Below are 21,337 nucleotides of genomic sequence, written 5' to 3' on the forward strand. Positions count from 1 at the left end.
TGCAAATTCTGAGTCTTTCACACTGATAGGCTTAAATAGTAGCTTGGCCTTCTTGTAAGGGGAAGACAGAGTGCTATGTCAGGGAAGGGTCAGAGGGATCGTCACCAGGGCACTCAGATCTTTTGACTCTTTCCAAACGATTCAGCTTAGATCCAAGCTTGCAAACCTGTTCAGTGAAACCCAGCTTCACTGAGGAAGGGAGTTCCTTGGGGTTCTACTTCCTAACCCAAACTCCTTAATTATTTTTGTCCATACACATCCCGAACTCTTTGCAAGAAGAGTCTGTACAGTCTTTTCTAGGCCATGCTTGATGTTGCTTTATCTCGTCTTACAGATGGATGGGTGCCCTAAGTAGCTGCTTGACTGGCCCGCCCATCCTCTGCAGGCAGATCAATGTCAGCCTTGTGGTATTATTCTTATACTCGCCTTATCTTCCTTATAGAACTTTAAACTCCTCCAGGAACAGACCTATGTCAGATTTTATTTTAATCCAGCATGCCCACTTTGTGCATCCCAGTCTGACATGTATTAGATGTTCCATAAATGATAATTAGATGATAATACTCTTACCCAAGTTACCCTCTTTCCTTCCGTATTTGGATCTAGCCCTCCCTATGTGTATTAGCTTCTTATTGCTGCTATAACAAATTACCATACACTTGGTAGTTTAAAACAACTCAGATTTAGTGTCTTACAATTTTAGAGTCAGAAGTTATAACATTGAGGTGTCAGCAGGGTTGTACTCCTTCCAGGTTTTCTAGGAGGGAACTGTTTTCCTTGTCTTTTCCATCCTCTATAGCCATCTACTTTCCTTGGTTTGTAATCTTACCTCAATCTTCAAGGCCAGCAGCATAGCACCTTCAAATCTCTCTCTCTCTCTCTCTCTCTCTCTCTCTCTCTCTCTCTCTCGCTCTCTCTCTCTCTCTCTCTCTCTCTCAAGATCCTTAAATTTCTCTCAGCTGCGAAGGCCTTTTCCCCCATGTAACATAACATATTTGCAAGTTTCAGGAATGAGGATGCAAACACGTCTTTAGTCTATCATACTATCTTTAAAGTCTATGCTAATAGGGGGACTGAAGACAGAGAGACAGGCATCAAAGTTTCTGAAGGAGAGGTGAGCCTCTCCCCACGAGAAATCCCCACCAGACACACAAAAGGGTGTCATGGGTCAGCACATGTGGCTTAGAAACCTTTCAAGGAAGGCTTCAAAATCTCCCCAAAAATTCTGGTTTACTTTTCGGAAACCCACATATCACTAAACAAGAAGCAAGTTCACAGAAATTACACAGTCCTGAACTGTCCCCCAAGTCATGGCGATCTCAGGATGACTGAGACTCATCCAGAATGAGGTCCAATACACATACCACCCTCAGCGAACATGTCCCTGGGGTGTAGGGACTGAGGAGAGGCGTGAAGTCCAGGTGATGGAGGGAAAGATGGATAAAACGGTTTGGATTATTAAAGCAGAAGTGATTGGCAGTCGTCATTTGATAGAAGAACAGCCTGTGCAGGATGAGTCTTCAAAAAGATGACTAATCCCTTTATTTTACCGACGAGAAAACTCATGCTGATCTTTCTGATATCACACCGTGGTTAAGTGACGTGCCCAGAAAAAGCCCCCATGGCCTCTGAATGGCAGCCTACTAAGCTATGCATTTTCTACCTCTTCTAGATTTTAGAACAAGCACACGCTAGTGGATGTGGAAAATGTAAGAAAAGACAAAGGTTTACTATAACTGTTGGTCAACTCAAGCATGTAAGCCATGACCGCACACAGCCAGCAGCCTCCTTACAGAACAGAAGGTTGCTAGGTACCGTCAGAGGGGTCACGCACATGACCATTTCTCTACATTCTATGGCAAGTTCTTTTTCAGAGCTGCCTTCACTGTAAGGCTCTTAGTCAACCACCCACCTACCCACCCATCCATTCATCCAAGTATCCACCCAATACTTACTGTGTAGCAGGCCCTGTGGAGAAAAGGATGAGTAAGACGGGTTGCGCCCACAAGAAGCTTGTAGTGCAGTGGGGAGAACACAGAGAAGCAATTCTGCTAACCCCAATGCCATATCCTACTCCTGACCCACATGAGCAGGACCACGCCGGCTGACTTGCTCACCTTAAGTAGTAAAATGAGCTTTAACCTTTAGCTTGTTTCCAAAAGCCAGCGTCATTCCTATATAACCAAGGCAGCTTCATCCTATACAACCAAGAAAATATTAGAAAACCTATGCTGATACTATTTTTCCCTTAAGAACAAAAGAAACTTTATTTACCCCCAAAATAAATTGGGACTAGGAGAAAGACACGTTTTATACAAAAGTACTTCGAAGAGAGCTCCCTTCAGTAACAAGTGTAATACTAATAGATGTTTTGTTCATCTGCTCTGGAAACTAAACCGAAGCCACACGGCACTGTGGGCCATGAGAGCCAGCGCAGTCACGCTAGCCCATCAAACCATACTTCTTTAATAAATAACTGTCAGTGTGTACATTATTTACCAAAACAAGACAAAACACCAAAGTAAAAACACCAGAGTGTGTGAGAGAGAGAGAGAGGCGGGGGGGGGGGGGGGGGGGAGGAAGACAAAGCGAGGGAAGGAGAGCAGCTTCTCTATTAGTCTCCAGGGTAGACGACTAAAAAATCAGGTACAGAAAGTTCTAGGGAGCCAAAAGGGACAACTGATTTAAATTAATTCAGCTTGAGAAGCAGAGGAGAGAGTGAAGGGTAGACAGTAAGGATTCATCAGGAATCAAATCTGCAAGATGACCCAGCCCCACGCCCCCCTGCAGGTGCCCCATAAAATCTAATGAGCGCGCCAGATGTGCTCGAGTATCCTGGGGGGAAATCAAACTCAGGTGTTTTCCCCTTTGGGGGGGAGAAGAGAAGAGCAGTGACCCTCAGAGCCACAATCCATCTGAGCAGTGCGTCCTCCCGCAGGCTGTGCAGATGCACATCCTTCCTGCGGAGGTGTGGACGGCATCCGGTTCCCTCCTCCACGGACCGGCCCCAGGAGACTCTGAGCGGTCTTAGCGGTGCTGCTGGGCCAGCAGCTGCCTGCCTCCCTGCCTGCGAGGACTTCCTTCCCCCGGGTAGGCTACGCACCGAACCAGTCCTGCCCACTTGTAAGGTGTGAAACTGCACCGGGGGAGGTGGGGATGCAATTCAAAATAAATTGCAAAGATACTAAAGATAGTTCTCTCAAAAGAGCAACCAAGCTGCTGTGACGTGGCCGAAGAAACCTGAACCTGAGGAGTAGAAGGCCTGAGCCTGAATCCTGACTCTTCCAAAGAGGGCACGTGAAGTTCAGAAACCTCCCTGGGTGTCAGTGTCATTACCAGAGATCAAGACAACAATGCTTGTCTCACAGGTCCCATTAACTGGGCAAACATTCACGAGCAGGTGTGCTGTGCCTGGTGCTCCTCTAGCCCCTGGAGGCAGGGATTAGAAACAGAGCGAGGCCCGTGCATCCCTGCATCCGATGGGTTTATTTGCTGGCTGGAGAGATGGGCCACGCACAGGTTAGCAAAAAAATAAAAATTAAAAAACTATGAAGAAAGTAATTTCCGACGGTCCTAAGTACTGTGTTGGTTTCTCAGGGCTGCTCCAATCAAGGACCACAAATTCAGTGGCTTAAAATTTTGTAAATGTCTTCTTTCACAGTCCTGGGGCCAGAAGGTTATCATAACAAAGACTCGATTCCTTCTAAAGCTTCTAGAAAAGAACCCTCCTTTGCCTCTTGCAGGTTCTGGTGGCTTCCAGCGTTCCTTGGCTTGTAGCAGCATCACTCCAAATGCTGCCTCTGAGTCCAGGTGGCCTTCTCTCTGGGTCTCGCTTGGTCTTCTCCCCCTCCTTACAAAGGCAACTAGTCCCTGATGTCAGGGCTCACTCTAAATCCAGGACAATCTCCCCTCTCTTTCCAAACGAGGTCAGAGTCTGCGGGTCCAGCTGGACGTGAACGGAACCCATTGACACGCGCCATGAAGAAATGGCCCGAGGAAATGGGGGACAGGGTCTGGGCGAGGGGGGTGCAAAGCTTTCGCAAGGGTGGCCAGGAGGCTCTGAGAAGGAGACTGCCCAACAATGAGGAGCCTGTGACAGGAGGAACCTTCCAGAGCCCTGAGGCCCAAGGAAGCTCCAATGACGGGTCCAAGAGTCCAAATGAAGGCTTGGGGAGGTAAGTGCGGGAGGTGAGGGAGGGAGGCAAAACCAGGGCCCACCTGGGGGCAGATCTCAGAAGCTGATGTGAGAACTGAGAGCAGCAAAGGATGCATGACCTCCTTCTCGGGGCTCCACGGGCTGAACGTGTGGTCCGCCCACCAAAGCAGAGTGGGTGGTCCCTGCCCGGAAGCCCCAAACCACAGCAGGCCTGCGTTCTGAGAGCACATTCATACCTCCACCCCCTCCCCTCGCAGGTGGTTTCCTGATGCAGGATATTAGCTTTCAGCGCCTGGAGGTCCCTAGCCCCCACGCCTGCCTAACAGGCTGCCTCGGGTTTGGATAAGCCCCAGATAAGGAGCTGAACTCTGGTGGGCTTATGAGAGCCGCACCTGCAATCCTGCTGAGATTCCCTCATCACCAGCCTTAATCCGTCTCCAGCAAAACCTGCGCTTGCCGACACACTTTCCCACCACGGCCCTTGAGGAGGGGAAAACGAACCACATTGTTTCTCCGGCAAAAGCCTCCTCTGTGTACACTTGGCTGGTGGATTTAATTTCTGAGATTTACATTTTAATTCTTGAAGATATTCAGGAGATAAGTGGGTAGAGAAGTCTTTCCTGGGAAACCTACCCGACATGTTTTCTTCCCTCCCAAGCCCCGTGTCTTGCTCTTTCCAAATTAAACGGACTTCCTTCTCCACTCTCAAGACCTCCTCCATCTCTCAGCCCTTTACTCTCTCCCCTGCCCCAGTCCTCCACCCACAAGACCCTCTTCTCATTTGGGGACCTTCAAATTGGTTGGCCACCTGTCACGGTTGAAGAGTGTCCCCCCAAATTCATGTCCACCCCGAACCTCATCATGTGACCTGACTGGGAAACAGGGTGTTTGCTCACTAAGTTCAGATGAGGTCATCCTGGAATAGGTGGGCCCCAAATCCATGCATGACTGGTGTCCTCCTGCGATGAGAAGGGGACACAGAGAGGAAAAGGCCACGTGATGATGAAGGAGACTGGAGCCATCGAGCCAACAGTCCAGGGCGGCCAAGGCTTGCTGGAAGCCTCCAGAAGCTGGAAGAGGCAAGGAAGGATCCTCCCCTAGAGCTTTCAGAGAGAAGGAGACCCCACGCACACCTTGATTTCAGACCTTTAGCCTCCAAAACTGGGAGAGGATAAATGCCAGGAAACTATCAGCGGGTCCAGAGCCTTCTCTCCCTCCACCCACCCCTCACCCGGAGCCCCTGGAGGCCCCTCAGCAGGAGTCCCACAGCCGAAGCCCAGGCCCTGCCTCTCTGGGCCCTCCGGCCTCTGCCTGGCCTGTGCCTTCACGGTTCCCTGGCCACACGCTCTCTGTCTACAGAAAGGACCTCACCAGGGATTTCTTCTTTTCCCCTCAACATTTTATTACAAGGATTTCAAACACATAGCAAAGCTGAAAGAATTTACAATGAGCACCCACACACCGACCACTTCCATTCACCATTAACATGGCGCTATACCAGCTTTTCCACATATGTATCCATTTATCCTCCCCTCTATCCATCCATCAACCCACTTTTGTTGTTTAGATGCATTTCAAAATATACTGTAGACATCAGTATGCTCACCGCTAAATGCTTTGGGTGTACATCATTAACCAGAATTCAATATTAGTATGTAGGTTTGTTTGTTTTTAAGGTAAAATTTGCATAAGTAAAATGTACAAATCTTAAGGGCATATTCTCTCAGCGTTAACAAATGCTTATACCTGTATAGGCCAAAGCCCCCATCAAGACAGAATTACTAGGAGCCAGAAAGTTCCTCTCGCCTCTTCCAAGTCAATCTCCACTCCCATTTTCCCAGAAGCGACCGACATGCTGAGTTCCGTCCACAGATTAGTTTTAAGAATTTCAGAGAAATGAAATCACACTGGGTGTCCTCAGTAGCATAATGTTCCCGAGGTCCCTCCACGCTGCTGTGTGTATCAACATTTTGCTTCTCATTATTTCTGAGTAGCATTGCGTTCCATGTAAATACCACAGCAGTGATCCTTTCTCCTTCCTGGGGACAGGCAGCTGACTGGGCTGTTGCTGTAAAGCCTGTACACAAGTGTTGTGGTTGAACATATGTTTCCATTTCTCAGGGTTTGGGTTGGGATTTCTGGCCTGATCACAGCACTATCTATCTTACCCATCGGTGAGCCCACCTCGGTCTCCTGGTCCCTCCAAGACGGCTTGTGTGATGTGGTCATTAAGAATTCAGACAAAGTCCAACTGCCTGTGTATGAACTCAGACTGAGCCCTTCACTAGCTGGGAGACCTTCTAAAGGTCGAGTAAAGTCAAACTACTCAAGCTTTCTGATTGATTTCAGCATCTGAAAAATGGGGATAAATGGGGAGATAGATCTTATAGATGAGCCTCATAGGATTATTCTGGGGGGAAGTGAGTTCATGCATGTGCCTGGCACATGCTAAGCAAGCAGAGGCCGTCTGTATCCTCTGCCGCCAGCCTGCAGCTCGGTTCTGTTGTGCGCACAGCGCATGCTCTTTCTCAGCTCACAGAGCTCTTATAGCTTTTCTGACCTTCCTAGACCAAGACTAAACGTTGCTGCCTAGCTTTTAAAATCACCTCCCCACCACTGCTCAAGCTATCTTAAACATCAAGCTGGGTTTTTGATGGACTGGAGTTTCATCAACTCAGGGCATAACATCCACTGTGCTGATGAGGAATGCTGATTGGCTGATTGGTCACCCTTGAGTAGCAAAAGAAGTAATAAAACGAGTAATAAAAAAATGGGAAAGCTCAATAACCAATACCATTCATTAGGTAGATAAAATCTTTTCAATCATACTGGAGTGTTGAGGTGTCTGACCATCAACAGGTGGTGAAGGCTCCATAACCAGGCCCATTGAATCCCAGCACCCAGCCTGTGAGGTTCAAGGCGCCCTCAACAGCCCGGTACATACAGCACTATGCTTGTATTTGTCTCCATCTCCATTCAGACTGTTCTTCCCACACTGTACCCATGCCTGGGCCTGCCCTTGTCCTGCCCGCTCAGACCTCTGCCTCCTTCAAAACCCCCTCTCCCAGGGCACGATCCCTTCCCCAGGGACCCCAGTCCTCTGTGAGTCGCTCTTGCACAGGGAGAGAACCCACTGAAAGGTAAGGACAGTGTCTGCTAAATCTCCCATGCTCCTGCCCATGCCTTGCACAAACCCAAGCAGTTGAGTGTTTGCTGACTCATTCTAGGTCCAAATACTGTCCTTCAAAACAACAACAACAACAAATGGTGGTGAAGGCATGGGATGGAAAAGGATTTCAGGACGCAAGGATAGGAAACAAGATGGACAATAACAGGAGCATCTATTACATGGCCAGCATTCCATCTCCACTTTGTTATAGAACTTAGACTGTCAAACATGTACAGTCCACACACACACACACACACACACACACACACACACACACACCAGCCATGCACAAAATGTTCATTCCTCTGAGCCTTATTTCATGTCCACTTTCAGTCATCGAACATCTACTGAGTACCACTGCTTTCCAATGGCGTGCCCACATCTCGCCAACAGCCTGGGAGCATGCCATCAAACCAACTGTCAAGTCCAAAGAACAAATTTCTATCAACTGGCAAAATGCTTCCCAAAAGATGGCTTCATCTACCAACCAAACATTCGAATGAATCAACCACAATTGTTTGTAATGTTCTGTGACTTCCAGAAAACCAGGCTCCAAACACAACAGGAGTAGAGCTCCCGGACATCATGGGGTTCGAGAGCCCCCCACTCCCTGGTTGCTGGCCTGGAGGGGACCAGGTGCACAGAGCTACCAGAGGGTGTTGGCAAATGGGCACCGCCTATCTCCACAGGCACCCCCATCGGCCGGCTGATGAGAGTCTCCATCACAGGCAGGCCTCCCCGGGAGACCATCCTCTCTGCCTGGAGGGGACAGTGCACCAGCCCAGGCATCTGGGAAAGGATATGAGAGAGAGGAAGCGGGGGAAATGGGCTGGTGGTGCCAACCCAAATGGATAAACATGCTCAGCCTCCCATGTACCCTCCTGCCAAGCAAGCAGGAAACACTCACAGCTTCATAATCGGTCCCCGGGACGAACTCAGCGACTTAAGGAATGGGTCTGTCTTGGAGCCCAATGAGCAGTAATCAATCGAAGGATGGGGTAGGAGGCTTTAACCGCTCAACCATGGAAGACTACAAACTCATCAGTTGTGTCCCTGACCTGCCCAGAAAGTGCAAATGTCTTGACTCCCCAACAAGGCACCATGGCCTCAGCTCGTGCAAACCCACTGAGAAGCTTGTGGAACTAGAACCAGCTGAGAAGTCACAAGAGCAAGCCTGGGCCTGGTGAGTAAGCAGACGGGCACCATGATGGACTGAGTGTGTCTCCTCTACGTTTACATGTGAAATCCTGACTCCCAAGGCGATGACATTAGGAGGTGGACCCTCTGAGATGGTCAGATCAGGAGCGTCGAGCCCTCATGAATGGGATCAGTGCCCCTACAAATGGACCCCAGAGAGTTCATTCCCCCTTCTGCTATGTAAGGACACAGCGAGAGACTGCCATTTATGAATCAGGAGGCGGCTCTCAGCAGACATCAAGGCTGCCAGCACCTTGATCTAAGACTTCCGGCCTCTGGAACCATGAGGAATACACAAGTGCTGCTTGAGCCCCCACACTGTACGGTACTTTGTTAGAGCATTCGGAACTGACTAAGACAGGTAGCCAATTAGCTCCCCCTCTGCACCGGGGCGGTCCTGTTGGGACTCAGAAGGGTCGAGGATCTGTGACTGTCACGCGGGGCCCAATGAAAGCCATTCTTCAGGAGTCAGGTGGGCACACTGCCGCACCTGCAGTCACTCTCCAAACTCAGCCTCAGGGATCTCACCTTGGGAGCGGGGTCAGACAAATCAGCAAGAGGAGGAAGCGAGAAGGATCCGGACCCATGTGATAATGTATAAGAGTTAGAGACATCATGCCTAACTAACTATACATATATGTATAGATACACCTGGTTACATCTAGAAATAGTTGTGAATATGCTTTTACACAGGTTCGTATAGACAGGTCTAGTTCTTTGCTCGGTCAGCTGAGAGGGCTTAACAGGAATGACACTCCAGTAGCAACAACCACACCTGCTTTCTAATATCATTCTCCAATCAGAGCAGCCAGGACTCCTAGAGAAACGCATGCCTCTGGGAGGGAGGTGGGAACTATCCAAGATGACCCTGGAGCATCTTTTTGAAACAGGAAGTACTGCCGAAGTGCTTAAAAAAGAATGGACGGGCCACAAGGTACCAGCAAAAAGAGCTCCCCATGGCCAAAGCTAGAACAAAGCTGGGCAAGAGTGTCTCGTGGCCAAAGCAAGCAAATCAATACAACTGTGCTGCATTATAGCCCAAGGAATAAAGCGAATGTCCACGAGTCCATATGACCTACATAAGTGATTGCAGGAAGTAATAAAGGAGGACTAAGAGCCGAATCTCCCACATGGAGTCCTCGATGCACACACTGTTCCCTCGGTGAGCTGGAGGGGGCATGCCTCCCCATGCTTTTAGGGTAGGCTTTGCATGGATTTCCTTGGGAAAACGCAGGAGGATAAGGGACTCTGCAGTGGAAAAGCTTGACAAACACGGCTTCAGCCAAGCGGTGAAGGTCAACATCCATTAGCATAGGTCATGTGCCTAGTAAGGGCCTTGGATGTGTGATGCGAGTGGGATGATCTTTCCCAAAACCCATCCCCTCAGTTTGATCATGAGGGAAACATCGGGCAAATTCCAAGAGAGGGGCGTCCTATAATATAACCCTCACAACACCTGTACTCCTACCGTCAAGGTCTTCAAAAATAAGGGAGGTCTTAGACACTGTCACAGCCTAGGGAGCCGGAGAGACATGGCAACTAAGTGTGCTGTGATAACCCGGAAACCTGGACGGGATCCCAGAACAGAAAGGGGTCATTAGGTAAAAACTAAAGGAATCGAAATAAGCTATGGGCTTCAGTTCATAATAATGCATCAACGCCGGGTCATTGCTTTAATAAATGTACCATACTGATGTAAGATTAATAACAGAGAAAACGAGGTGTGGGGTATGTGGGGATTCTCCGTACTGTCTTCCCAATTTTTCCTGAAAATCTAAAACCGTTCTGTAGAATAAAGTCTCTCAAGTAAAAAAAAAAAAAAAAAAAAAAAAAAAAAAAATCCTGGCTCTACCACTCACTACTTCTATAACCATCATCATATCGATTCCACTCTGCCTCAGTTTTCTCCTCTGTAAAGTGGGATTATTGGCTGTAATACCTACTTCATAAAAATGTGAGGGCAGATTCAATGGAAAAAGAAAAAATGCATAAAATGCCTGTCCCAGTGCCTGGAATGCTGGAGGCATAAAAATGTTGGTATTATCATTATTATTATTATTATTATTATTATTATTATTACTATTATCATTATTACCATCATCATCATCATCATTCCAATAAAAAAAAATTTTTTTAAAGACCAACTGCTCTTCTTATTAGCAACCACCTCAGCAAAGGAATCTAAAAGTTCCCCACTTTACTGACGCATGGCAATTTTGAAAATCAAGTTACAGACCAGAGAGGCTCTGAAACCCCCAACCCACGCCCTGTGATCAGAGCGGGTACACAGCGAACGTGCTCCAAGGAGAAGCCCACCCCCAGGTCACCGGGAACGGAGTGGGCGGCCCCGCGCAGCCCACGGGGACTGGGCTGAGCCTCCTGGAGAATGAGATTATGTAAACGTGTTCTCCTCTTCCTCCTGCCTCCCGCATGCTCACAACGTGGGTCTCAGTTGAATTAAATGGCGATGCTGTTCCGTGTGTGCTGGGAAGATGGATGTGTTTCCTACATGCCTCTGAATGTTCTACTGACTCTGGACAAAAGTGGGGGGATGGTCTACGTCCCCAGGACATGTTCGCATGCAGGAAATGAGTCCAGGGAACGGACCCCTTGCCACCATAAAAATGTGAACGCCTTTTTCTCATTTGCTAGTTACCATCCGAGGACAATGTGGAACTTTTTTTTTTTAACCTGGAAATGGTAACACTAGCTTTAATTTATTCCCGCAAATCCCACACGCAGGAAGAAAACAATATGTCACAGTGTACGACATGACCAGAGGGACCATAATTCGTGGCTGCAGGGTCAGATCTTTGTAACAGATGCGTTTGGGGCAGTGGCTGGGCAAACCTCAGCTCCAGCCCCAGCAGCTCAGCCGATCCATTTGAAATACACAGAAGCTCAAGTCAAGCAGGTGCTGAAGGGCCCTGGTCCCTGTCACCACCGCCCGCCCCAGCAATTAGCAGGCTGGGCTGGACTGCCAGGAACCAAACTGTGATTGATTTTTCTGTTCGGATGAGAAAAGGCAGTGCCCTCCATGGTGGGTGCCAGCACTCATCCGTGTGGGAAAGAGCTGGGACTTCCAAACGGTGAGTGAGTTACACATCTGAAATCGCAATTCTTTCAACCTGGGCCCTCAGCCGCCAGGGGCACCTCTCTCACGCGTCAAAGCCCTTAGCGGGGCTGTGCGTGCTCACTCTGGAGGCACAGCCAGAGGCTCAGGGGGTCCCCGCCTCTGGCTTTACAGATGGAAAACCAGGCCACCAGGCCAGGCCACCGGGCCAAGTTCCCCGCAGCGACAGCACCCCTGTTGGGAGCCACACGGAAGTCTCCTACGCCTATTAACACACATCTGTAGGAATTTGTCATACATATGATACACATGTGTGTACGCATTAGCGAGAAGTGGCTTTCTACAACCTAAACACCCATGGAGGAGTGTGTTAACGAGGCCCTCGGTGAGCATCGTTTGCCAGGAGGGGAGGTGTAAGTCAGGGCATAAGGCTCCCTGCAGGCAGGGAGCGAGCAGAAAGCTCGGCGAGTTGCTGGGAATGGGGCTGGGTGGGTCCCCCTGCCCAGGATGGCTGAGACCCAGGGGGGGAGCAATGAGGGCCTGGGAGCAGGGTCCAGTCCGGTCCAGTCCTGTCCGAGCCCATTCAGCGCTCAGTTCTGGTCCTGGTTTAATGTCTCATGCCCTGTTCCTGTGCATGTGACCGCCACCAGCTTAGTGTCAATAGACCAGGGGATCAGTGTAAATAGAACAGGTCACTCTTAGGTTTAAAACTCACCACCGTTTCCTTCCTCCAGTCCCCCAACGGCCACTCCTGCTCCCCTCTGCTTATGCACTGCACACAGCTCTCTCCGCACATACAGAAGCCCCAGCAACATTGGAGTGTTTCTGCCTCACTTCTGCGCCCTCGCACATCCCCCTGCTGGGCCCCATGCCCTCCTATAGCTGGTCCTTCCTCTCATTCTCTGGCCACCCCTCTAACGTGGCCCTCCCAGCCTCCAGCACACCGCCCCGTGATACTTTCTTCATCACAAGCATCCCTCTAGAATACTTATTTCTTGTGGTTACTCCTCACCTGAGGATATTTTCCCATTGATTTTTAGTGAGAGTGGAAGAGAGAGGGAAAAACAGAGAGAAACATCCATGGCAGAGAAAAACAGCCATTGGGTTGCCTCCAGTTCATGCCCCGACCAAGGCTGACCCAGGAAGGAGCCTGCAACCAAGGTGCGTGCCCTTGACCAGAATGGAACCGGAGACGCTTCAGTCTGCAGGCCAATGCTCTATTCACCGAGCCTAACCAGCCAAGGCTAGAATTGATTGGTTTGCGAGCTAGGCTGTGAGTTCCTCGAGAACAGGGCATTTGCTGTCTTGTCCCTCTCTTCTCCTCACGGCCCAGAGGGTGCGTGGCAGTGACTGGTTGCAAAACAGACAGCGCAATCAAAAGTTACTTGGGCTGGAAGAAAAATCCCTCCACTAGCAAGATCCCAGCTGCAGGAGAGAACGGAGTGGGGGAGAGGCTGTACCACTCCGAGCTCAGAGTCTAGGAGGGACTTCAGTGCGCGGGAAAGAGCGGAGAATTAACTCAATGGCACAGTCTTTAGGCTGCGCCCACTTATGCTCTCAAGCCCCCTGCTGAGTGGCACCGCTGGATTCCCAGGCCGCTTGCTCGGCTTCTGTTCCGTTCCAGAATCAAGGTTGAGCCCGCGGGAGAGCCTTCAAAGGGTGCTTCAGCAAGTTCAAGTGAGGCACGTGGGCGGCCCCGGCTGCACTCTGAAAGGACCGGCCCGAAAGCGCTCTGCCACTAGAGATGCTAGACACGTGTGCGCACAGAGCGCTTTCAATTGAGTTGGAGAAGGCGAAGAGCAATTCTACGGCACTCTGGGCTCCTGAGAGCCATCCAGTGGCTATGAGCTCTGTGGACAGCGGGGAATGTGGGTCGACAGAGGCTCTTTGAAAATGCGGTCCTGGAACGTCCGCATTCCCCGGGCCCAGCTGCGGGTCCCTGTCCTTGACAGCCCTCCCGCCCTGGGTCGACCGGGCACAGCGAGAGGCATTTACGGATGAAAGAACCTAAAGAGCACACAGCACGGAGGCGGCGGGGAAAGGCCCAGCAGCAGCTGCTACACTGTCACCTGCCATAACAAGATTGATCTGCAGCGAAATAAAAGGTAATGCAATCCAGAGGCAATAACGCCGGCTTCCTCTGAGAATGTCTGATGCTGTCCGCTGGCAAGCCTGCCTCCCTCTCCCGCCTGCCCCGGTGCACAGCGGCCTGCACAGGCACGGGGTCCCCTCACGCACGCACTCCCTGCCGGAAGCACACACTCGCAGAGCAGCATCTCAGCTCCCCTGAAGGCCCAGGCATCCTTGGACAAGCCAAAGCCAGCAGGGCCTGGACGCCCAGGAGGCCAGAGCCACTCAGACGTGCCCCGTGTGGACGGGCTGCAGAGACGGCCCTGTGGCTTCTGTTCATCCAAAGCCACATGGTTGTCTGGTGGTTGGTTTCCAGTCCAGTTCAGGGCCCCTCGGGTTTCAAGGGAACAGCCCAATTCCGGGACAGAGTTGCAATCTCAGAAGATGTGGCAGAGTCATGTTCTGGATTGTCTGTGAGACACAGAACCCTCTGTCTTGGCCCGATGTGACTGTCACTGGTGCATTTTTACGGTCACATTTTCCTGAGCATTAATTTCACAGCGAGAGTGGCCAGAAGCAAAGGAAGAGGAGGGGGGACCGGCTGGCACGTCCTTTGCCATCATTTCAGAGAAAGTCTCTCCACAGGAAAGGATCCTCCAAGGCCGGTGCCATGTAAATAATTCACAGGCACCAGTTTCATTCTCTCAGTTTGAAATCCTAGTAATCCATACTAGTAAAAGGCTAATATGCAAATTGTTCAGGTCGCCCTCACAGTAACGACCGAACAGCAGGCTTCGTGGGCAACCAGGCCAGTGGGGAGCAGAGGGTAAGCAGTGAGGGGCTACTGGGCAGGCTGGCAGAGGCAGCTAGGGGCGATCAGACAGGCAGGTGAGCAGTTAGGAGCCAATGGTCCCAGACTGTGAGAGGGATGTCCAACTGCAGTCGGACCAAGGGGTCCCAGATTGGAGAGGGTGCAGGCTGGACTGAGAGGACCCTCCCCCATGCACCAATTCTGTGCACTGGTCCTCTAGTATCTTAGAAGGGGCCTGCCACCTGCCAGCGCGCAGGGCACTGGGTGGCTGGCAGCTTCCGTCTCTGGAAGATGCTATTAGGCCTTGCCAGCCAGTGATTTGCAGATGATTATAACTTTTGCTCTGCATATCACTGTTACTGACAGGCAAATGCCATCCATCACACGGCATGACGGATTTAACAAGAAGGCCAACCTGACAGAGGCGGTCTGATAGGCCATTTCTTATGCCGGTGACAACAACCAGGGATGCTCCCACGCTCCTGAAAGACGGTCAAAATGCAATCGTGTTGTGCCTCGAAAGGGGACATGCCATTCAGCTCTGGGCAGTGCTGGCAGTCTGGTCCTCAGCAAACAACCCACCTCCCTCCCAGAGTACCGCGTCCCCCCCCCCCCCCCCAGCTCCCAATCTGTCCAGGAAAAAACAAAACAAAACACACAACTGCAGCCAAGGGCCCCGATGGCGCCCCTTTCATGACGCGAACGGGCGCGGCTCCTTCTCAGTTCTGCTCATCTGTCAGTCTCCAGCCAAATGGAACGCATTACTTGTCGCTTGCTGGGATTTATGAATTATTTATAAAAGCAGGTCTCTGGCTGCAGACTCTTAGAAGACAACGCCACAGTCCCCTCCCTGCTGCCCACAACCGAGCTTTTATCAGAGAGAGCAGGCCGTTGGGGGGGGGGGGGGGTTAATAATAGTTGTGGAAATAGCAAGCCTTTAAGAGGACGCGGAAGCTATTTATGGAAAGCTTGGATATATTTTTAAACCAGGCTCCTCTTCCGAGCCAGACTTGGATTCAAGAAAGACGCAGCGGACTGCGCTACCAACAAACCTCCCAGCTTGGACACACACAGCTCTTCCCCGCCACGTTGCCCACTAGCTTCTGCCTGCGATAACAACGGGAATGAGACCGGACCCCTTGTATGGAGGTCTAGCAGGTTCAACAAGGTCATGCCCCTGAGTCTCCCTGGGCCCTGCATCCTATATGGGGATGAGGACACACACAATTCGGTGTGGAGCATTCAGACTCCAGCACCCAGAGCACATGACCTTGGCTGGCCAAACAGACCAGGCACTGCCCGCCCTTGCCTGGCCCTGATTCTGGCCCAGGCCCAGTCAGAGGTGTGGGGGACGCCTGGGTTGGAGGGCATGCAGCGACCAGCCAGCTGTGGTCTTGCCCACACCTCCAGGACAGTGGCACAGCTGATTGGCAAAGAAATGCCCAGGTGAAACCAGCCTAGGGAGCCCTGACCAAGTTCAGCTAGACCTCACGCAGGAGCCCCGAGCGATGGGGACTCCGCCTGGCCGCCTCCAGAGACACCTGCTCTTCGCCCATCACACGTCCCACAGCGCTCTGCCACCTGATAGGGGCTCCGCCACGAAGGGTCCCCAACGTCCCTGCCCCGGTTGTCCCGTTCCCATTGGTCCCCCAAACATGGTCCAGAGGGAAACCGGAGGCAGGGTGGCACTGCAGGCCGCTGTCCTCATTTTGCCTCCTAAAGCCCCCGTGACATACATGTCCAGAGAGAACAGGAAGCCCCGTGGCCCTCTGCACACAGACTATACACCCTGGTTCCCCAAACAGCACAGCCAACGGGAAAGCAGGCAGAAGGCAGGGACCTTACCTTGCTGAAACACGTCTGCCAGGAGGGAGGAGAAACAGGGCAGGCGGGCGGGCGGGGAGAGAGAGAGGAGAAAAAAAGAAATTAATAATAATGTTGACCATGACCATGACGATAATCATAGCGAGCGTATGCTGACTGCTTAAGCACTCTACGCATACGTAGTTCCTGTAACTCGGAAGCAGTGGTTAAGAGCTTGGGCTCTGGCACGAAACCGCCCTGGCTTGAATCCTTGGCTCAACACTTACTAACTCTGTGGTTGACATTCTCTCAACCACAAGTAGACAGGGGTATCGGGAAGATTAAACACATTGTGGCTGATGTTTGCAGGGCTCAGAACACTGCCCGTGACGTAGTAAAGGCATGAAATCAGGTGGTTGATATTTTTAACACTCTCGTTTTCACAACCCTCTGTAGAGCAGGCTGTGCGATCATGCTCACTTTATGGAAGGGGTCACTGAGGGTCGGGGAGGTTGAGTAACTCACCCTAAACCACAGGCAAGTAAGTAATGGGCTCAGGAGTGAACTCAAGTCTGTTGGATTCCAGAAACCATCTTCTTAAGCTACAACTAAGTTGCCTGGGCTGGCTTATAAGTAACAACAAAGCAACAAGGCCACACAGAAGGATAAACTGAGGAAGGGCCTATGAATCATATAAACAAAATATGGGGTAAATCCCCCACATCATAGCTCACAGCTAAGCCCATGCCTTCCTCTGAAATGCTAGATCAAAGGTGAACAAAATGGTTTCAATAAAAACTCAAGAGGCTACTATATGCCAAGCACTGTGTCTAGACTGGGAACCACACTGTGTCTGGACTGGGAACCACACAGTCACTAACACCACCACCCTGCCCCCAAGGGGAACCCTAGCTTGACTTCTAACACCTTACATTTGCTTTTACTATTTTTGAACTTGGTATAAATGGACCGATTCCGTGTGAATTTGTTCTATCTGTCTTCTTTGCTCTGCAGAGACTGTGGGTCCCCACGCTGTAGCCTGTGGTAGATCATTCATGCTCACTGCTGTATAGTGTTCCATTGGTAATGAGATCATCTTTATTTTTAAACTTTGCGGAAGCATTTCTGTATTGTTCTCATTTTTAACAATGAACAATGTCTTACATTTATAATCTGAACCTTAAAGCAAGTTACTTTCATCTCAAAAACTAAGAACTGTATCACTGTATCATCAACATCTAAATTTGTGGTCAGCCATCCCCACCAAAACATCAGCTCCTATAAGGTCACGGAGAGCCAAGGGCCCGTGAATGAAATGTGTTGGATGAAATGTGACCAGGTGGGTGAGACAGGCGGCACGGACAGAGCACCCGTGGGGGCAGTTTTCATTTCAACGGAGCACACGTGACCCCTCTAAGGATCTTCGTTCCTGTTCCATACACCTCCACCCTGGCCAGACCACAGACACTCCGTTCCCAATCTCAGGGAACTGGCTAACACGCCACCTTTTCTCTCACATTCATCAACACCAACTGGGATGTAAATGGCCCATACTGGTACCTTTATGGGACATCAACTTAGCTCCCATTTACATATGCAGTATGTCATTCTCTAACCCGTCATTCATCATGAGCCCCAGTCATTCATCAAAAGCCACTCACCTCCCATCCCCGGACACTGCCCAGGGCCTGAGAAGAACCAAGAACAGCTCCCTCAGCAAACTATGGTCATGGGCACCTGGTGTCTCCAACAGAGAGTCTGCACCACCTACTGGGACCAGCCTGCTCACCTGCAGGAGCCCTCCTCCCGGCCTTCAAATGTCATAAGCACTGCGAGGTTCCCTAGAGCTTATTCCTGTGGCGAGGGAAGTCAGTTTCCGCCTCTGTGCTCCCCGTGTAATGTGTGCGCATTGCAATTACAGCTCCTATTATAATTAGTTATTTATGTGGACCCTGAGCGCCTGCGGACAAGGGCTAAGTGTCTTCCTCACTCTGGTGGGTCCTAACTGCCTGGCATGGTATGCTCCCACACCAGCGAGGAGGAGAGAGGGCTGATCTGTCTCAACGCCTACCTGGTCCAACCCCCTCATGTTACAGATGAGGAGCCTGAGTCTCAGAGATGGGAGAGATTCTTCCCAAGGCCACATACCGCGGCGCTAGAGGCAGAGCCAGGACGACAATGAGATCCATTTAACCTTAATGAAGCACGAAAGCTCGTTCCTATTAGCAAAGCACAAATTCGAGATTTATCATGCTCCTCTAATGAATACAGACAAAAATTTCCAACCTTGGAAACATCATGAAATGTGATTAGTCTTTCAGATACGGATCCAGTCTGGACATCTGTCCACACACCTCACCCTCCTCTCCGTGGCTTTGGCAGGGAACACGTCCTTCGAAATTCAGTACAGATTGGAATCACTGGAAAGCATCGGCGAGTGGGCAGGGAGGGAGGAAATCGGGGCAGGGATGTTGGGACCTTATTCCTTCCAAATCCACCGGGTATTCCATGTGTTAGCAGACAAATCTACACAAATACTATTCATGTCTTCTCCTCCAAAGAAACCTCGCTTGAATTCCAGAGGAGCTATTTTAGATTTCTAAAGGAACCCTTTTTCAGCTTCATTGACATTTGCACCTTTTTATTCAAATGTAAATTTTAATAAACACTGGTATAAATATTGCAACAATTTTGCCCATGAGTTATCTTGTAATTTACACTGTAAATTTATGTCTTCTGTAGTCTGTGGCATAAATCATTTTGTTCTTAGCATTATTTAGCTCTTTGCTCTGTATACTAATGGCTTGGGTTCCTCCTTTAAAATCTGACTTTCCCCAACTGAGCCAGCCATCCAGGCTCAAATGACTCGTGGACAGAAGAGCAGAAAATAAGTGAGAAGATGGTTAAGTTCTGTGCTGCTTGGCTACCTTTTACAACCCCTCCCCCCACCCCCACTCCCCTACACCCAAGCCTCCAATTGCAAGCCTCACACAATATTAGCCACAAAAATACCCTCACCATCTTCTTCATTGGGGTTCATGCCCAACATGCCGATTTCCAAAACCATAGGCACCAATCCCTCTAAAAGACCTCACAATGGAGTGTGATCTTCTTGAAGTCTAACCAGCCCCTCGGACCTACTTGGGAGTCAGTCATCCCCTGAGCTTGAGTTTCCTCATTGCTGAGGGCCACAACCCTGGTGCCCAGAGGTTAGGTCAGAGGATTTGCAGGAACACATTCCCATCAGTGGCTATGGGGAATCTCGCGAGAAGAAGACATCTGCTCTCCCCAGAAATGGAAGTCACAGGAGCTCAGAGCTGGGAGCTTCCACCCTAACCACAGCCAGGTTGTGCCCAGAGCCCTCCAGGGACATTGTGGAGAGGAAATGAACTCCTTCGGACAAAGCTCTGCTCTTACTCACTTCCCCAGGGAGACAACCTCCCAGCCCAGTCCTTCAGGGGAACAAAGAAGGCCTGTTCTCCAGCCCCACCCCCACCCCCCCTGAGCCAGGCTGGTCCTATAGATAGATGAAAGGCCACGGGGATAAGTCAGTGACCGCAGAAGTGGGAAGGAGAAAGGGGGAAAGAGGGACTGGAGATGAGCCTCTATGTCCAGTTTCTTCAACAAGGAATGAACATCAAGGATGCCCGCCCTCTCCCCCATCCCTGCTGAGAGATTCATACCCCAGAGATGTTTAATGCACGGAGTCCTCCAGAGACAGGGGCTGTACAAAGACTGGATTATTTATTAGTATTAATAAGTGATGGCAATTAGGCCAGGGGAATTCCTCAACGCTGCTGATTAAAAACTTTCTGGAGCACCACTCGTCCGCATGGCCAGTGTTTACCTCTATTAAAAATGATTTAACTCCACCGGGTGAGCCTCTCTACTGCTCCGGGTTAATAATCAGCCGCACGCAGAGCCACACGGGTTAAGTAAGTGGGCGCTCCTTTATTTATCTGCGGCTTTGTTTTATGAGCAGACCTGGATGGCCGTCTCATTGCCCCTTCGGTCTGCTAGGAATAATTTACTATTTCGATCCACAGTCCATAGCAATGATGGTCAGGGATGCTCTCACTGTTATTACATATCACACTTAGCAGAAACGACAGGCCCCACCATGCAAGTGTGCCCAACTTCCGTTAAGACGGGAGGAAGCCAAAGCTACGGGGTCTCAGACAATGTAATCACACGCTCTCTCACGTTTGCTTTCTTTTCTGGGGTAAATTATATATGAGGGGAGTTTGGTTTCTTGAAAATGCATGCACTTAACTCCCATTTAAGAACTCTCACCTGGGGAGACAGCTGTCTTGTGAGTGCCCCTGTGGTTTGAGCTGAAGAAAAGTCTCAAGTACAAGTGCTTTTACGGTAAAGCTTGGTAACTTCTACGAGGATCCAACTCACCAGGGGCAGGGGAAAAGAGGAAGGGAAGAGTGGAATGAATGCTGATTCCCAGAGTGGGGTCCGTGTCACCATGAGCCATAGTCAACTTCAAGATGGGCCAGGTGGCCCCCTCACCAAACTTCAAAGCCCAACTGGCTCTATACAGGGATATGAAGAGTACCAGAATGCAGCCTGTGGCTTTTGTGTCCTGCAAGTCCCCGAGAATGAAGTGGGTCCCTCCAATCCCTCCCCCTCTTGGTAAATGGTGGCACTCCAGAGTAGATTCCCACTGACAGAGCCTAACTTTGTCAATGGGATTCTACTCTGGGGTGCCACCATTCACCAAGGTCCAAAAATGGCAGTGCCACCATTCACCTAGGTCCAAAAATGGCAGGTGGGCTTCTCAGGAAGGGCAGGGTTATCTCCTTCTCTCTCAGATACATTCCAGGGCCATGTCACCACATGATGGTGGCCACTGGATCCCATAATCTAAGACTGGGTCCCAGCTCCTCATGACGTGGAAGCCTGGGGGGCATCTTGTATCCTATGTTCTCATCTAATAAGCGGGGATAGCTGAGACACGCTTTGTCCTACCATAGGGCTATCATGAAGGTCAAGGCAGGTAATTTAATCAGCGGAGAGCCCAGGGACTGGGGAGTCTAACACCACTTTCAG

The 21,337-nt window shown here is 50.4% G+C and overlaps 1 protein-coding gene across 2 annotated transcripts in view; it reads right to left on the reverse strand.

The window, feature by feature from the left end:
• Window positions 1-21,337, reverse strand: part of GFRA1 (GDNF family receptor alpha 1) — a 177,601-nt gene that overhangs the window by 104,011 nt on the left and 52,253 nt on the right. The window contains exon 4 of one of the 2 annotated variants that reach the window (XM_084903606.1): window positions 16,322-16,336. The exons of the other annotated variant lie outside the window; for it this stretch is intronic. Within the exon in view, the coding sequence (XP_084759732.1) occupies window positions 16,322-16,336 (15 nt within the window). The remainder of the gene's footprint in view (window positions 1-16,321; window positions 16,337-21,337) is intronic. 2 annotated transcript variants of the gene reach the window in all.

Source organism: Pipistrellus hanaki (genome assembly GCF_964339955.1).
Source record: "Pipistrellus hanaki genome assembly, chromosome: 14".
In the NCBI taxonomy this organism is placed as follows: Eukaryota; Metazoa; Chordata; class Mammalia; order Chiroptera; family Vespertilionidae; genus Pipistrellus; species Pipistrellus hanaki.